At 56.2% G+C, this 18,589-nt stretch overlaps 5 protein-coding genes across 5 annotated transcripts; 4 read left to right on the top strand and 1 right to left on the bottom strand.

The window, feature by feature from the left end:
- Nucleotides 1–2,400: 2,400 nt before the first annotated feature.
- On the bottom strand, nt 2,401–3,373 carry INS49_007517 (uncharacterized protein; the record flags this gene model as incomplete). Its single annotated transcript, XM_043168280.1, has 2 exons — nt 2,401–2,865; nt 2,933–3,373. 2 exons carry the CDS (start codon nt 3,371–3,373, stop codon nt 2,401–2,403), a joined length of 906 nt encoding a protein of 301 aa, XP_043016866.1.
- Nucleotides 3,374–5,307: 1,934 nt separating this feature from the next.
- INS49_007518 (uncharacterized protein) lies at nt 5,308–7,699 on the top strand (the record flags this gene model as incomplete). The annotated part of the gene is made up of 4 exons (XM_043168281.1): nt 5,308–6,438; nt 6,534–7,024; nt 7,085–7,509; nt 7,572–7,699. 4 exons carry the CDS (start codon nt 5,308–5,310, stop codon nt 7,697–7,699), a joined length of 2,175 nt encoding a protein of 724 aa, XP_043016867.1.
- Nucleotides 7,700–8,894: 1,195 nt separating this feature from the next.
- On the top strand, nt 8,895–9,845 carry INS49_007519 (uncharacterized protein; the record flags this gene model as incomplete). Its single annotated transcript, XM_043168282.1, has 3 exons — nt 8,895–9,289; nt 9,369–9,420; nt 9,507–9,845. 3 exons carry the CDS (start codon nt 8,895–8,897, stop codon nt 9,843–9,845), a joined length of 786 nt encoding a protein of 261 aa, XP_043016868.1.
- A 1,182-nt stretch (nt 9,846–11,027) lies between these two features.
- INS49_007520 (uncharacterized protein) lies at nt 11,028–13,452 on the top strand (the record flags this gene model as incomplete). The annotated part of the gene is made up of 5 exons (XM_043168283.1): nt 11,028–11,823; nt 11,990–12,537; nt 12,615–12,671; nt 12,828–12,965; nt 13,090–13,452. The coding sequence occupies 5 exons, from the start codon at nt 11,028–11,030 to the stop codon at nt 13,450–13,452; spliced, it is 1,902 nt and encodes a 633-aa protein (XP_043016869.1).
- Nucleotides 13,453–17,006: 3,554 nt separating this feature from the next.
- On the top strand, nt 17,007–18,569 carry INS49_007521 (uncharacterized protein; the record flags this gene model as incomplete). The annotated part of the gene is made up of 1 exon (XM_043168284.1): nt 17,007–18,569. One exon carries the CDS (start codon nt 17,007–17,009, stop codon nt 18,567–18,569), a length of 1,563 nt encoding a protein of 520 aa, XP_043016870.1.
- Nucleotides 18,570–18,589: the final 20 nt, after the last annotated feature.

The following is an 18,589-nucleotide window of genomic DNA, read 5'->3' on the forward strand; positions in this document are numbered from 1 at the left end:
TACTAACATGCCTACATTTACTCCATGGTGGGCACAAGGTAAAAGAGAAGCATGTCTTGCTTCACAGCCAGCCAAGGAGTCGTAGATCAAAACCATGCGTGCGGCCCTCAGAGCTGCCCAGGTGGACCATAAGACCTTGGGGGGTCGCTTCAAAGGATGGGCCAGGCCAGTCACTCGCTGCTCGATGGCTCGGCTTCTACATAGATGAGCAGTAAAGGCATGTCGGAGGCATTTCATTCTTCGGCCATTCGTGTGCTGAAATGTTGTCCAGGCAGACTGCAATGGGCCAGGCCGGCCATGGCGGAATAAACAGTACCATCCCGGCCTCCCAGCTCAGTGCTTCAGTCAGTACGCAGGATAGGATCAAGGGTCAGCCGCTGGACATGTTTCTCGTACTTCTCAAATGCTGTTATCCGTTGCGAAGGCTTCTAGGTATTGTTTCCGCCCCGCCGGTCCCTCCTCCGCCGCCCCGAATGAGGTGGCTTTTATTACCGACAAGGTAAGCTGGTACAAATATTGACTGGTTTCATCAAGTCCCAACACCAAATCCCAACCAGGTCAAACTCCTTGAACCGATCGTGACCAAGCTTGGACTTGATTCTCATGTCACATGGGCCAATTTACCCTGTACCCAATGATATCCAATGATGCCCTTGAAAGGACGAGGCGATGACTGCTCGTCGCTTTGCACAGATCGAGGTACATCGTGCCGAGTGCAACAGCTCGACACGATCCACCACATGGTGGCGACTGTAATGTAGATAGATCTTCAAGTATCCTTGACAGTTAGATGGACCAGAATTTTGCGACGTGTCCGTTCGCGGGTGGACACATGCTTGGGATGCGATGGTGGATACATCGCAATGCGTGTGTGGCATAGTCCAGGCACTGAGAGAAACTTTCTCATGAACAGGGCTGGTCAGATTGCCTCGCAGCCGAGGATTATTACGGTGGCCTGAACCACTCGGGTTGACTGGCCATGGCCAATGGCGCAACCACTTCCTACAAGGGACACACTCATACGGCATGTATTTGACCATCCAGGTTATACGTAGAAAAAGGTTGCACTTACGAGATGGCGCCGCTTGTGGCCTGATTCGTTCGTTTGTTTCCGATACGGAATCCTGGGCACGTTGGGTGAAGTTCATTCACGCTGGCTTGTCTGTTGTGCCAGATTTGATATTTCTAGCATCGGCTGGTCCGTAGTAGTTTTCACATTTCCAGGTCTCTGGTTTGTAGTTGACAAGAATCCTCACACATGCCCGAACAGGGCCTTGGAATCATACTTCAGCCGCTATGACACACCTCCGTGCTTCCCTGGTCCGCGCCATTCAAGCATGCGTAGCTAGCTGGGAGCCGTCTCTGTTTGGTCATTTAGTATGCGACCACAACGATATTGACAAACATGATAGCGTTAGGCAGTTACCAGAGAGAAGCAGTGCAGAATACGGCAGTCCGAGATGATTCGGAATCTCTTTTCTTTTTCTTGATATAGTTACCAGGCTGATTGGCTAAGGCAATGCGCTTGCAAGGGGGCGAGACGATGTCTATTTTCATGTATCCTTTGCTATTATGGGTAGCAAGGGGTAGCGTTGAGGGATGTTCCTGGAGCCATAAGCTTGGGCTTAGATAGGGCGTCAGAAAGGGCAATCACCGGACGGAGGGGATTGTTCCGTAAAGGTTGTCCCTCGAGAGGTTGTCCCATAAATACTAATCCCATAGGAGGCGCACACATCTGCATCCTGATCTGTATTGCCATCTTTTTCTCCTTCATTTGCGCGAGAGTCCTGAGTAGCTATTCCCTAGCAATGCGGGAATGGAGATTTTACTCCTCGGTAGCTTTGACCTCAACCCACGGCTTGCAGAGAGCTGTACGCTTGGCCTTGACGGATTCAGAAACCAACATGTCCACGACGTACACAGCTGACACACGGGCTGTACCGCCATTCTGATATATGTAACATTAACCACATACCCAAGAATGCGTGGGACTGGCCGTAGACTACGAATAATTTATCTCTCGTGTAACGTCCCGTAATAACTCATGCAATATCATCACTTCGCACGGAGAAGAGAGGTGGAGACGGGTGCACTGAAGATTCTGCATATTTGTCAAATGATAAATACCAAAGACGTAATACCTACAGTATTGTACGATGGTGGCCCTGATGACCACAATGAAGACCTCTGCCAGTGATGTTTCTCCCAAGTCACCCGCTAGGATCGTGTAGAATGAAAAGCTCTGGGACCTGCGCCCTCCAGGCAAGCTGCAAAATAATGAAGAGGCCTCAGAATAGCAATGCGCACCCGCCTGAGCAGGTACCGATACCGGTATGCTCTAGGCACGAGGCAATGCCTGGGCATCGATATCTGATGCTGTGTGTATTGTATGCGCCGTCACTAGCCCAGAGCCAACCACCCTGCGTAATCGTGGACGGCAATGCCCGCGAAGCTCGTGTGGTTGGAGCACTCGATCTTGATGGACTGCAGGCTGGTGGAGAGCGAGGTCACCGTCGCCAGGCCCTTGAAGCTGACCATTGCCTCGGTGCTGGCCACCGTCTCGACCGCCACGTAGACCTGCTTGCCGGCGGCGTCGGCGGCGGCGAGTGGCTTCTCGGCCACTTCAAACAGCTCGCTGACCGAGTTGCGGTAGGTCATGAAGGTGATGGAGTCCAGGGCATTGAGCATCCACGAGTCCATGGCCTGGCCGGTGGTTGGGTCGGACATGGAATATGCCCAGAAGGGCAGGTCAGCTGCGGCGGAGATGCCGTGTGACCTCGCGAAGGCGGACACGCTGGTGACAATGTTCTCCCACGCGGGTATATATGTACCAAGCATCGACTGCCAGTCGCTCAGGGACCACAGCTGTGCACATTCCGGTCAGCGCCGTGTGCCCGGGCCAAGGTAGGGGGATGGGCTCGAATCAAATCACCTCGATGTCCATGTGAATGCCGGAGAATCTGGCGCCGGCGGAGGCGTTGCCCTGGTACTGGTCGACCCACTCCAGGTTGGACTGCAGGCTGGGCGTGCCACCCCCGAGGATCCACTGGGCATTTCCCATCAGTGCTTCCACCGCGATGCCGCTGGCGCTGCACTGTTGGATGAAGTTCCCAAAATACGAGTTGTCGATGTCGGCGTCCACATGCAGATACGCCCTCTGCAGGCCCTGTTGCTGGGCGAACGAGAAGAACTGGGACGTCTGAGAGGCATCTGTGATCATGGTCGTGTTCCAGATCCATGTTGCGAGAGGCGCCCTTGTTTGTGTGTCGGCCTGCGTGGACTCGGCACTCGACGAGGTGGCAACCCGCGACGCGGCCCTTGAAGAGGCGGATGTCCCGCGGATGCACAGGCAACTCGAGAGCGACGCCCCCATAGCGACAAGAGCGAGTGAAAGAGACAACTTCATGGCAAGGAGAGCCCAAGGGGGGGGGGCAACGTGGGTGTGAAGAAAGGAAAGGACAGCCCAAAAGAACTGGGTCGTCTGCACCAGCAGGCTGGGGGCGGGCGCGACAAGGAGAGTGGATTCGACAGGCTGCCGTTGGAGCCGTGAAGTTGGAGGAAATCAACCTCGGAATGATGAAAGAGAATTTGAAAAAAAAAAAAAAAAAAAAAAAAAAAAAGAACGTCGTGGGCAGTCGCTAGGCGGTTAAAGGACGGTGGCCCATGATGGTGATGCTGGGTGGTGTTGACCTATGTATGCGCAACGAATATAGAGCGAATGGACCTAGGCACTCTTGGTGCTTCCGTCAGAACATACAGGCAGGGCACCGGCCGAGACAAGAGGCGCAGGCAGGTGACATACTGGCGCGCGTGCTGCGTGTACTTGGTCTGCTCAGCCGGTAACTCGTCGCTCAATCACAATTTAAATATCCGGGCTTGACGGTGGGATCCGCCGAGGAGTCATGGCACCTCGAACAATAAATACATGGCCACGGTGGCCGTGGCCCCGGAGAGCCGGGCTCTGCACTTGCAACTCGTGCTTCTCTCGGGCCATGGGCTGGGCACTTGCATATCGAGTGCCGTTTTCTTCAGCGGCCCCGGGCAAAGTCGACAAGTCAAGAGTCCCAAAAGTGGCCCTGCCCATCCTGGTCTGGGCCCACAGGCGTGCGCGGACCAAATTTCAATCTCGCGGCGCAGAGGCTGCCGCTCGCGTTGCACGACCAACCGCCTGCCCGAGGAGAAACTTTTCACTGCAGATTCAAGGGTCATGCGGCGCTTGCTGAGACAACCGCATCATCGGTGGACGGGGCCTCTCGGGGGCCAGATGCGCCTCGAAGCCTGTATTTGCTGGCCTCGAAGCTTCCGTCCCTCAAGGTTCTAGCCGCCTTACACGTGGGCATGCATTCCCGCCCAGGCAAGGGATGTCGAATTGAGTCGACTGGGCCCCATCTGGGCAGCTCTTGTCAGACAGGCCTTGGGGATGACGACATCAGGACACAACTCAAGATGCTGGATACTATTCAATGCACTCACGCACTTTACCTACATCTAGATTCTCGTGAGTAACCTGACAGACTAGGCCTCCCTCCCTGACTGGTGACGTGAATAAGGGAAATGCAACTAAAATGAATATATATACAAACGCCAATTGATTCTTCACTCCAACATCTCGATTCAACCTTGTTAAGCAGAGATGGTAATACGCTCAATTGTGAGTCCCCTGGGGGAAAGACACGGCGTGGAACGTGTACTTCATTGTTAGGCTGCTAGTATACGTGCGTACCTCGGTGTTCAAAGCACGTCTTGGACAAATCAAAATCCAAGTGCCCCCTCGATCCGGCAGGAGACCCCCACGAACTGCCAGCTGTTGCCCTTGGATTTCTGCCGCCCCCCCATCAAATATCTACCCCACCGGCTTGGCATACAAAGTATATCGGCCATACCTACTAAGTAGCCGGCTGCCATTCCGGTCCAAAACGGTGCGGGGAGTGGGATCGCTGATGTCGATAGAGGCCCGATGGTGTCATTGTGAACTATTACCCTGCCAGTGTGTAGCATCGCGTGGGTTGCCGAAAACTCTGGAGGAGTTCGGGATGGCCCTCTGCATTCGTATATAGTAGGTAGGAGTAGGCCACATATGGTAGGCAAGTTGGGGCACCCGCAAGTTACCTACAAGTTAAGTAGACCTGCGCACGACTGCCGCATGATTCTCATCTGGAGGGAAAAGAAGACACCTTCCGGGCAAAGTCTCTGTTCGTACTGCAGAGTGCCTGGCCAACACACTGATTGTCACCCCAGCTTCGGAACATTTTCCTGGACAAGTGCGGCAACAGCCGGCTGAGAGGGCTCGTCCAAACGTCAGTGACAATGGCACCAAGCAAGACATATCGGCCAACGCCTGGCCTCAGCTACCTCATGGCCGTCACCGGTGCTCTCGCCTGCCAGCGAGACTTCGACAGTCCTTCTGGGGCCAACCACCTGCGCCATACTCAGCCGGTCATCAAAGCGCGGCAGGATAGCCCCCTGCCTGTCCTGTCAGAGGCAGAGAGTCTGCTGGTAAACTCGTTCGACAACACGTCGATTGATAGCTGGTCGTACTACTACACGCACGGCTACCACGTCGCAGGCAGCAACAGGACCATGGCTCAGTGGACGGCGGACCAGTGGTCGTCGTTCGGCGTCCCCTCGTCCCAGGCCGAGTACTGGGCATTCCTCAACTACCCAGTCTCCCAGTCGGTCTCATTGGAACTCCCCAACGGCAGCAGCTACTCGGCCGTCCTCATCGAGGAGACGTTGAGCCAGGACGAGACGACGTCGTATCCCAACAGTGTTCCGGCATTCCATGGCCTTTCCTGGAGCGGGCAGGAGTCGGCCGAGTACGTCTACGTCGGACGAGGCCAGCAGGTGGACTTCGAACGCTTGAAGGCTCTTGGTGTCCCTCTGGAGGGCAAGATTGCCGTGGCCAAGTACGGCGGCCCCTTTCGCGGCCTCAAGGTGAAAAACGCGCAGCACAACGGGATGAAAGCCGTCGTCATCTTCACAGACCCGGGGGATGATGGTAACGTCACAGAAGCCAACGGGTTCGCGCCCTATCCTGAAGGCCCTGCGCGGAACCCAACAAGTATACAGCGCGGCTCGGTCCAGTTCCTCTCGCAACGGCCTGGGGATCCAACCACGCCCGGGTATCCGTCCAAGCAGGACTCGCCCAGGGCCGACACATCCGACGTCACCCCACGGATCCCGTCGGTGCCTATCTCTTGGAAAGATGCTGTGCCAATTCTCGCTGCGCTGAACGGCTTTGGGGTACCTGGGGCACAGGTCAACCGGTCGGGTTGGGTCGGCGGCCTCAACGTCACGTACAGTACCGGGCCGGCTCCTGGTGCAATCCTCTCTCTGTCTAACGAAATGGAGGACACCATCACTCCAATCTGGAATGCTGTCGGAATCATCAATGGCACCGGTCCGGACTACACACTGGTCATTGGTAACCACAGAGACGTAAGTAAAGGGCCTTGTGCTGCCTGTGTGCTGCCTCGATGGTGAAACGGCTTGAACCTGTCAAGTGAGTATACTCAGCTGATAAAATTCCACAGGCATGGATTGTTGGGGGAGCAGCCGACCCAAACTCCGGATCCGCAGTCATGGTCGAGCTCTCCAAGGCGTTCGGGAGGCTCTTGTCCACCGGTTGGAGGCCGAGGAGAAACATTGTCCTCTGCAGCTGGGACGCTGAAGAATATGGGCTGTACGGGTCGACCGAGTGGGTCGAGGAATATGCTCCCTGGCTTGCGCAGACCGGCGTGGCCTACCTCAATATCGACGTTGGCGTGTCGGGACCCCGTCCGAGGTTCTCGTCCACGCCAGAGCTGCACAACATCACCCAGGACGTCATGAAGAAGGTGTTGTGGCCACACGTGGGCGTTGGCGAGCTCAATAGGACCATGTACGAAGCCTGGTTCGACGAGACTGGAGGCAACGTCGGCGTCTTGGGCAGCGGGTCGGACTACACTGCATTCGTGCACAACGGCATCAGCTCGGTTGACGTCGGATCGTCCGGAGGACCCAACGATGCCGTCTATCAATACCAGTGGGTCGAAGGCCGCAGAGCCTAGAACTGCAAGAGACGGCGTGGCTGACACGGACGCAGCTCCAACTACGACAGTCATCACTGGATGACCGCCTACGGTGACCCAGGATTTGTCGTCCACAAGGCCATGGGCCAGTTCCTCACCCTGCTGGCCTATCACCTCGCGGATGATCCCGTCATCCCCCTCGAGGTTCCAAACTACACGACACAGCTCAGGGCTTATCTTGAAGAGCTGCGTGCTACGATTACCGAGGCTGGCATAGGACTCGACGTGGAGCCTCTGGCGGCTGCTATCGACACATTCGGAGATTCGGCCGACAAAATAGCCGCACTCGCAGCTGAAGCGACCGTCACGGGGGACGCGGTCCTCGTCGACCAGGTGAACTCAAAGTATCGTGACTTCCAACGTGGCTTCACCTCGCAGGGCGGCCTACCAGATCGTGGCTTTTTTAGGCACGTCGTGTTTGCCCCAGGCATAGACACTGGTACGGCTCAAGCAACACGCCGTCCCCAATCAAACCCAACCTCTTGCTAACAGATGCCACAGGGTATGCGCCGGTGATCTACCCCGGAATCACCGAGGCGGTTGACGCCGGAAATGGTTCGCTGGCATCATCGGAGTTGCAGAGGACCATCGCAGCCATTGAAGCAGCGGCAGCTATCTTGACCGCATGATTCACCTGGACGAGATCAGCAGTACGCGAGAAGTCAGGCCGTCTTTTTTTTTTTTTTTTTTTTTTTTTTTTTTTTTTTTTTTTTTGCGCTGCTTCCAAACCAGCCCATGGAGCCAGTCCTGCTCAGTGATTGTTGAGATGAAAGACGTCAAGTTCTTCAAACACAGCAGTCGGTTTGGATTCAAACTGACCTCGACGGTTCTAAGCTAAACGATAAGTGTTTTTAAAGTATTTGGTACTGAAAGCCCCTTGGCTGACTGGGGGACACACTTAGATGGAACGTTCTTGACAAATGACTTGCACAGTACTTTGGGGTCTGGATCTTGGTAAGAGGTGGCCCAGTTTACAGTAATAAAGATGTGTTTCCTCCGTCCAGCGGATCACAATGGCAGGCCAGTGGTTGCACCGAGAGCCTATTTGCGTCACGGTGGACCGTTCCCTGCCTCCGACCCCATGGCCGTGGAGCACGCAACGTTGGACGGGTAAGCCACACACATGCCTAAAAGAGGCTCAGCCATGACGGTCACTTCGGGCATTATTACTCGGGTTGCACCTCATTTGCCCCGTCTTGACCATCAAGAGTCGTGCAACACGTGGGCGTCCTCCCGAACACTGGCCACAGCTCCTCGCTGCCGATCGTCCGTGCCGTTCTCGCCTGTCTGGTAGGCGACCTGTCCACCACCGTTCCAAGGCCATGAGTCGATCAACATGGAAGCTGTGCCTGACTGCATTGACAGCAATGGTTGGTGGTTCGCCCTTCCGGCCCACCACATACGTGCGTCCATGCCGTCTTATTTCCAGGGCCGTTGCGAGGCTGTGGACTTGATGTAAAACCGAGTCATTCAGGGGGTCATTGCAGGGGCGGCTGCGGAGAACTGGGGCGGATCGGAGTGGGCAGGGCTTGTTTCAACTAGTTTCCACCTATCACGGCGCATAAGCAAGGCCCAGGGGGTGCAGGTCGTTGTACGACTTGTCCTGCCTGTTTTGTGCATGTAAAATAAAATAACAAGAGAGACAGCCACGATGTTTCAATGTTTCGGCGGGCGATCCTCCGCAGCCAGCGACATTCCTTCGTTTATACACACGCATGTACACACACAGTCATTCTTTTGATTCCCCCAGGAGTCTCTGGCAGACCCTCTCCCGTCCCTTTTATACCCCCTGTCATATACTCTCTCGCCCGTTGTCTCACCAACATGAAGCCGGTTGTCATTCTCAGCGCTCTTTTTGCCGCGGCACTTGCTGCTCCCAGCCCCGACGCCGTGGCACGCTCCCTTGCTCGGCGCAAGGCAGCGAGGGCCCGGCGGGCCCAGCACAGCACCCCTCGCATTCTCGCCGCCGCTGCCTCGGACAAGTACACCAAGAACTGGGCCGGCGCTGTTCTCACCGGGGAGAGCGTCACGGCGGCGTCTGGCAGCTTCCCCGTCCTCAAGGCGGCCGTGCCCACCAAGAAGGAGGCCGGCGAGAAGGAGTACACAGCCTCGGCGTGGGTGGGCCTCGACGGCTACAACTGCAACGGGCTCTGGCAAGCTGGTGTCGACTCCATTGTCGAGTCGTCGGGCGAGGCCTCGTTCTATGCGTGGTACGAGTGGTGAGTACTTACGAACAACGACACTGTCTGGAAAAACCCTGGGAGGTGTACTAAGTTGAGTTCTGACGGCGTGAATCAGGTATCCCGCCGACACGCAGGTTGTCGACCTGGGAGAAATTGCTGCTGGCGATGTAAGCTCCTCCTCCTCCTGTCCTCCAGGACGTGCCTGTGCACGAACGGCACTCGAGACCTCGGGCGCTAATAATTCGTCTCGTAGGTCATCAACGTCGAGCTCACGGCAGCCAGCACCACCGAGGCGTCTGTGGTTCTGGAGAACAAGACAAATGGCAAGAAGTTCACCAAGACCGTCACCTCGTCCGATGCGCTCTGCGGCACCGCTGCCGAGTGGATTCTCGAGGACGTGACGTTCCAGGACTCCAACACCGGCCTGGCCAACTTCGGGTCCGTCACCTTCTCCGACATCAAAGCGACGGTGGGCGGAGCGAGCACATCGTCCATCAGCGATGCTGTCATCATGGACATCCGGGACACCGGCAACAACATCCTCACGTCCTCCAAGGTCTCTGGATCCACCGTGGTTGTGACTTACGACTAAGCAGTCAGCACGTGGCGGGCGGAGATGAGGCGGGACTCTTCATGTTCATGTTGAAATGTTTCTCGAATCTTGTAGATATTTGGTCTACCCACATAGCATAGCGCGGGTCTATCGCGGTGCACATACAATTTGTCTGGTATCAGAGAATCCTCACCCGCCTCATGAAGAAATCCCGTGACAGCTGATGATGACTGACTGCACGCACGGTAACTGACCAAGTAAGCATTGAACGACGGCACGGGCATTTTGCCGAGATGAGCATCTTGACCGGAATCCTCGAGTCCTCAAGCCCACGAAAAGAGAATAAATATGGGTGGGTCTTGGCAGATTACATCCCAGGTACACAGTATACACAAATGCGTGTGCCAATGTGCCGGAATCATTAGAGTTTGGTCTGCGTGTTGTACTGTACGGAGTAGGTACCACGTGCTGTAGGCTCTAGCTTGCATCGCATGCCGGGCCGGAGGGCGGCGTAGTACACAACCGGAAGCCAAGACTTAATCGGGCTCGGAATCGGAGGCTTGAACTTTTGGCACCCGTCAAAAAAGCAATGCTGCTGTATGTGTACAAATACTAGGGTGGGGTTGTAATAAGGCGAGGTGCCGAGGACGGGTCAGACTAGGAGTAGTTCCTTGTCGATGTCGTGACCGGATGCCCCGATTTTCGCAGCTCGGTAGCGCTTGAGACCTTTAGACTTGCCCATGGCGGACGCAGGGCGGAGTACTCGGCCCATCCTCTTGCCTGGGTCTTCGGTCTGAGTGTGTGTGTGTGTGTGAGTGTGTGTGAGTGAGCACTTGAGTGTGCACGAGACAGGGAGAGGGCCAGAATGAGACGCAGAGATACATACCTACTGTACAGGGAATAAGTGTAAACCGGCATGACTCCTTCACCATACTACGCATGCACAACTAGTCTTTTCGCCTTGTTTTATCAAGAAATCTCTTCACGCCCTCTCCTCAGTGTGAGCGATTAATTTGCTCCCGCGTGCATCCATTCTCGTCAACAGACAACACAATTGCTACTGGGGATGCCACTCCCAAGTACTTACTTTTTGGATCATCTGTTCCGCTAGAGTAATCCGTCGACCAACACCAAACCACGCCCTGGCTGTCGGAACTCACCCTCCATACATACCGCATCCCCTGTCGACTCAGTCCGCGTGCGAAAGTCTATTTCGACGTCATGAGCGCTGCCAATAGCAACAGACCCGGGCCTGCGCCTGGGCTTGCCTCAACCTCGCGCTTACCGGACGAGCACACGCCCTTGGTTGGAAACACCACATCACGGTACCCAGAGCCCTATGACGGATCGGCAGACGGGGACGGGGACGGGGACGGGGACGAGGACGAGGAAATCGACCCGGATGACTTTGACCTGCTGCTTACTCGCTCGTCCTCGTACGCGGCAGGCCCGCTGGGCCCAGAGGCGAACGAGACCCCGCTCCTCAGAGGGGACCGCAAGTACAGCAGCAGCAGCAGGGCAGGCCGTCCACCTCTGGTCTTCTCCAGCCGGCGACCGTCGGTGACCAGCGAGGCCCTCGAGGACGAGGTGGCCGCCGAGCTGGACAGGGCACCTTTCCTCGGCGGCATTTCTCGAGGCCGCTTCTGGTGGATCTTCGGCAACGTCCTGGCCCTCCACTTCGTCTCGTGCTTCGACGGCACCATCATGGCCTCGTCGCACCCCGTCATCACCTCCTACTTCCAGAGCTCAAACTCGGCCTCGTGGCTGTCGACGGCCTTCCTCCTCACCTCGACCGCCTTCCAGCCGCTGCTGGGCAGGTTGTCCGACTCGGTCGGCCGCAAGGGCCCCTACATCGCCACGGCAACAATCTTCGCACTGGCAACCCTCTGGTGCGCCCTCGCCCAGACCATGACGAGCTTCATCGCCGCCCGGGCCGTCTGTGGCCTCGGGGCCGGTGGCGTCATGACGTTGGGAAGCATCATCGTCTCGGACCTGGTCCCTATCGAGAGGAGAGGTGGTGAGTACCCTAGGCTGCCGTGCAGGTCCTGTTGGGCTGTGTGATTGTGCTTGTGCTTGTGCTTGTGCTTGTGCTTGTGTGCATGTGCGTGCGTGCGTGCGTGCGTGTGTGTGTGTGTGTGTGTGTGTGTGTGTGTGTGTGTGCTGATCGATGCAACCGTGTGCAGCATATCAGTCTTATATCAACATGGTGTACGGAGTCGCCTCGACATCCGGTGCGGCTCTAGGTGGCTTCCTTGCCGAGAATCTGGGCTGGCGTGCAGAGTTCGGCATTCAGGTGCCCCCGTTGTTTCTCTGTGTTGGCATCTCCATTGTCACGATCCCAGGTGATCTTGGGTTGGACGTCCAGGCCCACAAGGAGACGGTGCTCCAGGCCATGAGGCAGTTCGACTTCAGGGGCTCCTTCTTACTGACCGCTGCCATCACCTTCCTGATCCTCGGCCTCAACCTCGGCGGAAATGTCCTCGCCTGGACCCACCCACTCGTCCTCACATCGCTGGCCGTCTTCGCCCTCAGCTTCCCGTCGTTCCTATGGGCCGAACGGTCTGCATCACGGCCCATCATGCCTCTCCGCCTCATACAGCGGTCTCCACATGCCAACATGATATTCTCTAATTTCCTCGCCGCCTTTCTGATGAATGCCATCCTGTTTAACATGCCCTTGTACTTCCAGGCTGTGCTCCTCACCTCTGCCACGACGAGCGGCCTGTGCCTTGTAAGCCGATAATGCCCTTGGTGCAACCGCCTCCTCAGGCATTCCATCTCAAAAATACTCATTTTTTCGGTCACTAGATGGTTCCCACAATTGCCTCTAGCACCTGTGGCACTGCCACGGGCTTCATGGTTACAGTGAGTGAATCCTTCACGCGCTACATGTCCCTTTCCACGTCTGCTTCCAGACACACAGGATCCAAGTGCCTGTTTCGATCAAGCCTACCATGTTTTCAAAGCGCTGGGTATTTCTCGCGTGTCGACAAATACTAAATAGAAGATACAAATCTCTAGTGGACCAAGCGCTTGAAGTGGCCTCTCGTGCTGGGTGCGGCCTTGTTCCTCGTGGGGACGGTCGTGCTCTCATCAATGCAGCGGGGTTGGCCACTCTTCGTCTACCTCATACTCCTGGTGCCCCACTCGATGGGACAGGTACGTTACCCCATACGACATGTTTCCGCTACAAGCGCCAGATCGGTACCGGAACCAGCGTTGATTTTCATATTAGGGATTCGCATTCCCCGGTACGTTCATCGCTATCCTCGCAGCAAGTGAGCAGGCGGAGCAGGCCGTCGTCACCAGTACCTTGATTCTTTGGCGCAGCATGGGTACGGTACTCGGCATAGCAGGGAGCAGCCTCATCGTCCAGAACTCGCTCTGGGTTTACCTCGAGACGTACGTCACCGACAGGGCAGCAAAAGACGCCGGGTTCCTAGGTGGCAAGGCTGAGGTCATTGAAAGAGTTAGAGAAAGCATCGAGGCTATTGGCAAAATGGGAGGTCTCGTACAAGAGCAAGTTGTGAGGAGTTATGAGGCTTCCATCAGGGCGGCTTTCTTATCTTGTATTATCCTCGCCATAGCCAGTCTTGTGCTGTTGTTGCCAATTAGACTGCCGCGACTAGGCCAGAGGAAGAAGTAGGCAGCCAGACTGTTACAATGTTGAGCAACCTCTGCAATACTGCATTTTGGAGGGAATAAAAATAACTGGTGCTGGCGGTTTTTTTTTTTTTTTTTGTTGTAGTTATGTTCGGGACAGATGGGAAACGGGCTTGGGAAATTTGACATCAAATGGGCAGATGACGCAAAAGATGCTCCAAGAAATACTGGGCGGGGGACGTACTCGAACAAAATTTGAGCGACGTGTACACATGCGTAACTATAGGTTGAGATAATGCGTCAAAGCCGAGTCTTCATTGCCTACATCAACCCAGCAAATCAGAGCATGTAAACTGAAGTGGCTTCGAGCCAGCTGGAGCCAACACTCTTCTAATACATGTATGTGAGGACCAAATAGACTTCTGGTGATGGCCGTTCTTGAGCAACAGCGTAAATTAGCCACTGGCTGAACATTGAAGTCTTTTGAAGGTTCATTTTCAAATTGGAGTTCAAGTGTGGTTGAAATGCGTCAAGTCCAATTCTACACGTTCAAACCAATGCAAGGGTTGGTAGAGTTTCTAGAAAACCTTTATCTATCAATTTCCATACGCAGCCCGTGAAAGTGAACCCCCTGACCTGCCGGGATCGAGAAGAGGGGACTTGTGGTTGTTGGAAGGTGCGAGGGTCGTATGCCCATACGCTAGCGCTAGCCTACAAATAGGCTCCTTCTGAGCGTTCGATAGCGGGGAGATTTCTCTCCTCAACAACAACAATCAACTATCGTTTGCTTAATTGCTTCATCAGTGGTTTGTCACGGTCGGCTGGATTAACGACACACACGATTTCACATATATCACAGAAATTGCCAACTACCAACGCTTGACTGTGTAGGTTTGTAAGTCACATGCAAAAGACTGCTTGAACTTGAAGCTACAGCCAAAATGCTCTTCCTTGAACCCACAATGTGCCTGACACGCCTGTGGTTGCCGCCAAAGCCAGGTTCCAGTGCAGCGAGGATTGCTGGGCATAGCGATGATATAAAGCACAGAGTATATAGTCACGTCATCTTGAGCTTGGTTCTCGCCATTTCGACATTGACCCGCCTTGCGCAGAAGCCCGAAAATGTAGACAGGCTGGTAAGGCCTTGATGGAAGCACATAACGATAAGCGTTGCTTGCGCCGTGCGTGGTCTTCCTCGTTGGACAATCGAACCTCAAGATGTCTCCTCGTATCAGAATTGTAGACATGTTGTTATTATCCAAGATCTGTGGCTGGGGAGCCCGGGGAGTGGAGGAATGCGGTGTTATTTCCGAGGGCCAGCCAGGGCGCTCAGAGGCTGTGCATCAAAGACAAGTGTGGAGGCCAGTACGTTGGAACACAGGCATCATTGTCCAATATTATTCCGCGTCGACACATGCATGCAGGAAGCGGCCGCCCTGAATGACGTCTGTTGTGTGGAAGCCGCAGGGGGCCAGAAAGGCAGTTCGTCACCAGGGCCTGATCACCATCAGTCTTCAGGTCTTTCAACGCAAAAGTGGCATCTTTTTAAAACGTCTGACACTCCTTTCTCAAAGGGACTCATCAACCCCCCGTTGCCCTTCACTGATTACTCTTGATGCGCACGTGTTTGCCCAAGTATGAAGGCCATTAGTCTCGGGCCTGCCCCTACGTATGCCGAGATCTATATCGCAGATTATTGCTGTCAGCCCCCGCTTGTAGCACACACATGGCCTGCTTGCAGGTAGGTAGTATGACAGATGCGCACTGGATAATTGGGAGATTGCTGCTGTCGGTGTGCGGCACGACGCATGCCACACGATGTGTTTTGGCCCGGTTCCGTCAAGGCCGGACGGAAGTCACCGCCCACGCTCCTGGTGACTTGGAACTGTTGTTATGTCAGGCAGTCCCAGGCTGCCTTGGGTTAGTCCAGGCATCTGCAGATGAACACACTCGGATTTAATCCAACCTCGTGCGGCACGACATTTGAAGACAAACGACACACCTAGCTACGTCTCATTTGCTACCCGTGCTTCAACACCAGCTACCACAGTATCCCAGGGTGTGTGTGGCATTGATACATGCGTCCTTGTTAGGCGTCGACGAAGAGTATTCAAATCCACTCCCATATCCTCCCCTCGCGTGCATGCACATGTGCTGCGCCTCCATTACCTCACCTGGCGGCTCCGGCCTGCAGTCACCAAACTGTACTTGCCAGACCATCTCATCCAAGGCAAATCCAAAGCAGGCGCCGGCGTGTTAATCAGCGCCCCCTTGGCTTTGAGAAGGCCCCAGTCTTGCTGACCGAGGTGTGCCACGCCGTCAATCTCGCCCGTGGCCCGCTCGGCACCTAAGTTCCGTGTGAGTGTGGCAGCTGTGCCAGCCGTGCATATCTCGTTGGGCTCGGCGCCGGCAAGACGGCAAAGGTCTTCGAGATCGGCACAGCAACATTCCATCAGGCCTAGCGCAGCGTTGCCCAGCCAGGCAGCTGACAGGGCCAGCAGGGCTAACAAGCAAGACGGAAAGCTGGACAAAGCCTGACAAGCCTGACAAGCAGACAACTTGCAGACTGCACCGGTGACACTGCCCAGACAGCTTGAGCAAGCGCGCCAGAACACAGGCACACACACAGGCACACACACACACACACACACACCAACAAGCACCAATACGCCACTGATTGCTGGGCCCCTCGGTACGGATTGCGCCGCTAATACACAGTGGTCTAGTGGTCGCTGCATTTTTCCCTTGCCTGCTGCCTGCAGTCAGTTGTGGAGCAAAAGGGCCGGTGGCTGGCTTTTGCTTGGTCGAGGCGACAGGACGACCTTCCTCTTGTCGGGAATAAGGCCTTGGCTCTCACCTCTCTGTTCCTCCGGCAGCTTGGCAAAGGATCCTGCGCCGTCCAGAAACGGACTCGCTCAGGACTCTGGCTGGGGCAGACCGCACGCGCTTGGCTTCATTTTATCTGGCGGCTCCCTGCACCTCTTGAGCTCTCCTTGAGAGGGTGGCGTTGCGCTGCATTTCCCTACTTAATGATCATCCACCCATCCACCTGTCCGGATCGGGAGAGAGAGAGAGAGAGAGACGAGACACTGACATAACATCGACTGACTTGTTATTGTCCAACTGGACCGACAAGTCTCTACCTGCCGAGTTCACCTGCTTGCTCTGCCTTGGAGTGGTACGAGACGAGACGGGGCCAGGACGAGACGCCTCTTGTCGGTGCAGCCCACTTCACTTTTGGGCCATCCCAAGATCCACGTGCGAATGCGAAAACCCGGTGCTCTCTTCTTACCAGCATCCGATAAGCACTCCCAGCTAACCAACAACTCACAATTTGTCGGGGGCTATCGGGAGCACCCGCTCTAATTTACCGAGTCGGCCGTCGACGGGCAACTTTGGCGCCGCTCCTCCAGCCTGTTCATCACCTGGGCCAGCGACCATCCGAAATCGAGAAGTGCTATGCTATGCTGAGACGCTTGTCAACATCTGGGACTCGTCTTGACATCTGGGCTGCGCCCCCAACGAGGCAGCGCCCTGTCTTGCCCCGGCCGGGCTGATCACATACAGATTCTGCCGCCGCCGAAGTCGACCGTCGCCATGGCTGCTCACCAGTCCGCAAAGAACGTGAAGTGGGTCGAGGGCCTCAGGGGCATTGCCTCGGTCATGGTCGTCATGACCCATGTTGCGCGCGCCTTCGACTTCCCGCTCTTCTTCCCCAGGGACAGGCCAGACCTGCCGCCTCGCTTCTGGCAGCTCCCCATCATCCGCATCCCGGCCCAGGGCAGGATAGGCGTGCCCATCTTCGCCTTCCTCACCGGCTTCGTCTGCGCCCTCAAGCCGCTCAAGCTCGGCCGCAACCGCCACCAGCAGGGCGACGCCCTCATGGCCGTGGCCAAGAGCGCCTTCCGGCGGCCTCCCCGCCTGGTCCTGCCCGCCGCCGTCGCCACCTTCGTCAGCTTCTGCCTCACGGCCATCGGGGGCTACGAGACGGCGCACTTCTGCGACTCGTTCTGGGTCCGCTTCGACGCCCCCGGCATGGAGCCCACCTTCAGGCGCGAGCTGGCGCGCCTGTTCCGCTCGCTGCTGACCACCTGGACGAGCACGGACAACGCCTACGACCGCCACCAGTGGGCCATGCGGCCGCTGCTGGTGGGCGCGTTCCAGGTGTACATCCTGCTGGCTGCCACCATGGGCATGAGGCTCAAGTACCGCATGGTTGTTCACTTCCTGCTCATGGCATACTGGTGGCTGAACAGAGAGGCCAACACCGAGACGTTCGGCTCGCTGATATCTCTCGGAACACTGCTGGCCGACCTGTCTCTTCATCGTCCGACGCAGAACTTCATCGCCTCCAACCACCGAATCTTGTCCCTGGTCGTGGCGCCCCTGCTTATCCTCAGCGGACTGTTCCTGGGCTCGTATCCCCAGGAGCACGAGGACTGGTCCCGCTGGTCTCTTGGCCTCCAGCAGACTTTTGTAAACATGGATCCACCTCCTGGCACATCTCGTGGCAGCCTCCTTGTGCCCGAGGGCACAGATGCTCGCCGCCGCTTCTCCTCGGTAGCGATACAGTGCTGCTCGGTTGCCATTTTCATCAGCCCGTTTCTTCGCGAGCTGCTGAGCAACAGGTATTTTCTCTGGCTCGGCCGACACTCCTTCGCCGTGTACCTGGTCCACGGCACCATCCTGAGGACCGTCGGCATGTGGATCGCATACGGGTTGACGCCCAGGTTCGAACAGCGCGAAGATGGGTCGTTCGAGGAGTTCCTGCACATCCGAAGCAAGGCGAGCGTCCACCTGGCGATACTGGTATTTGTGGTGTTGACGTACACTGCGGCGTGGGCTTGGATGCGCTGGGTCGACACGGCATGTGCACGGGCGACGCAGTGGCTGGAGAGCAAAGTGTTCCAGGCCGAGGATGACGAGGACGCGGATGAGGCCGAGAAGGGCTTTAGGGGTGGCCTTGTCGACAAACACGCCAAAGACCACCAGCGGATGTCTGGAGTGACAGACCCGGCGGTCGAGGCCAACACCGACGGGGGCTTCCCATCGGCCGTTGGCATGCAGAACCACCGTCGCTCGATAGGCCAGGCTGCCTTTATGAACCTGAGCGCACCCCTCAGGACCGGGTCCATGGATGGCGGAGGGCGACCACCGTGATACTAGGATAGACAACAATA

This window comes from Diaporthe citri, assembly GCF_014595645.1.
Source record: "Diaporthe citri strain NFHF-8-4 chromosome Unknown scaffold_21, whole genome shotgun sequence".
NCBI classification, from domain to species: domain Eukaryota; kingdom Fungi; phylum Ascomycota; class Sordariomycetes; order Diaporthales; family Diaporthaceae; genus Diaporthe; species Diaporthe citri.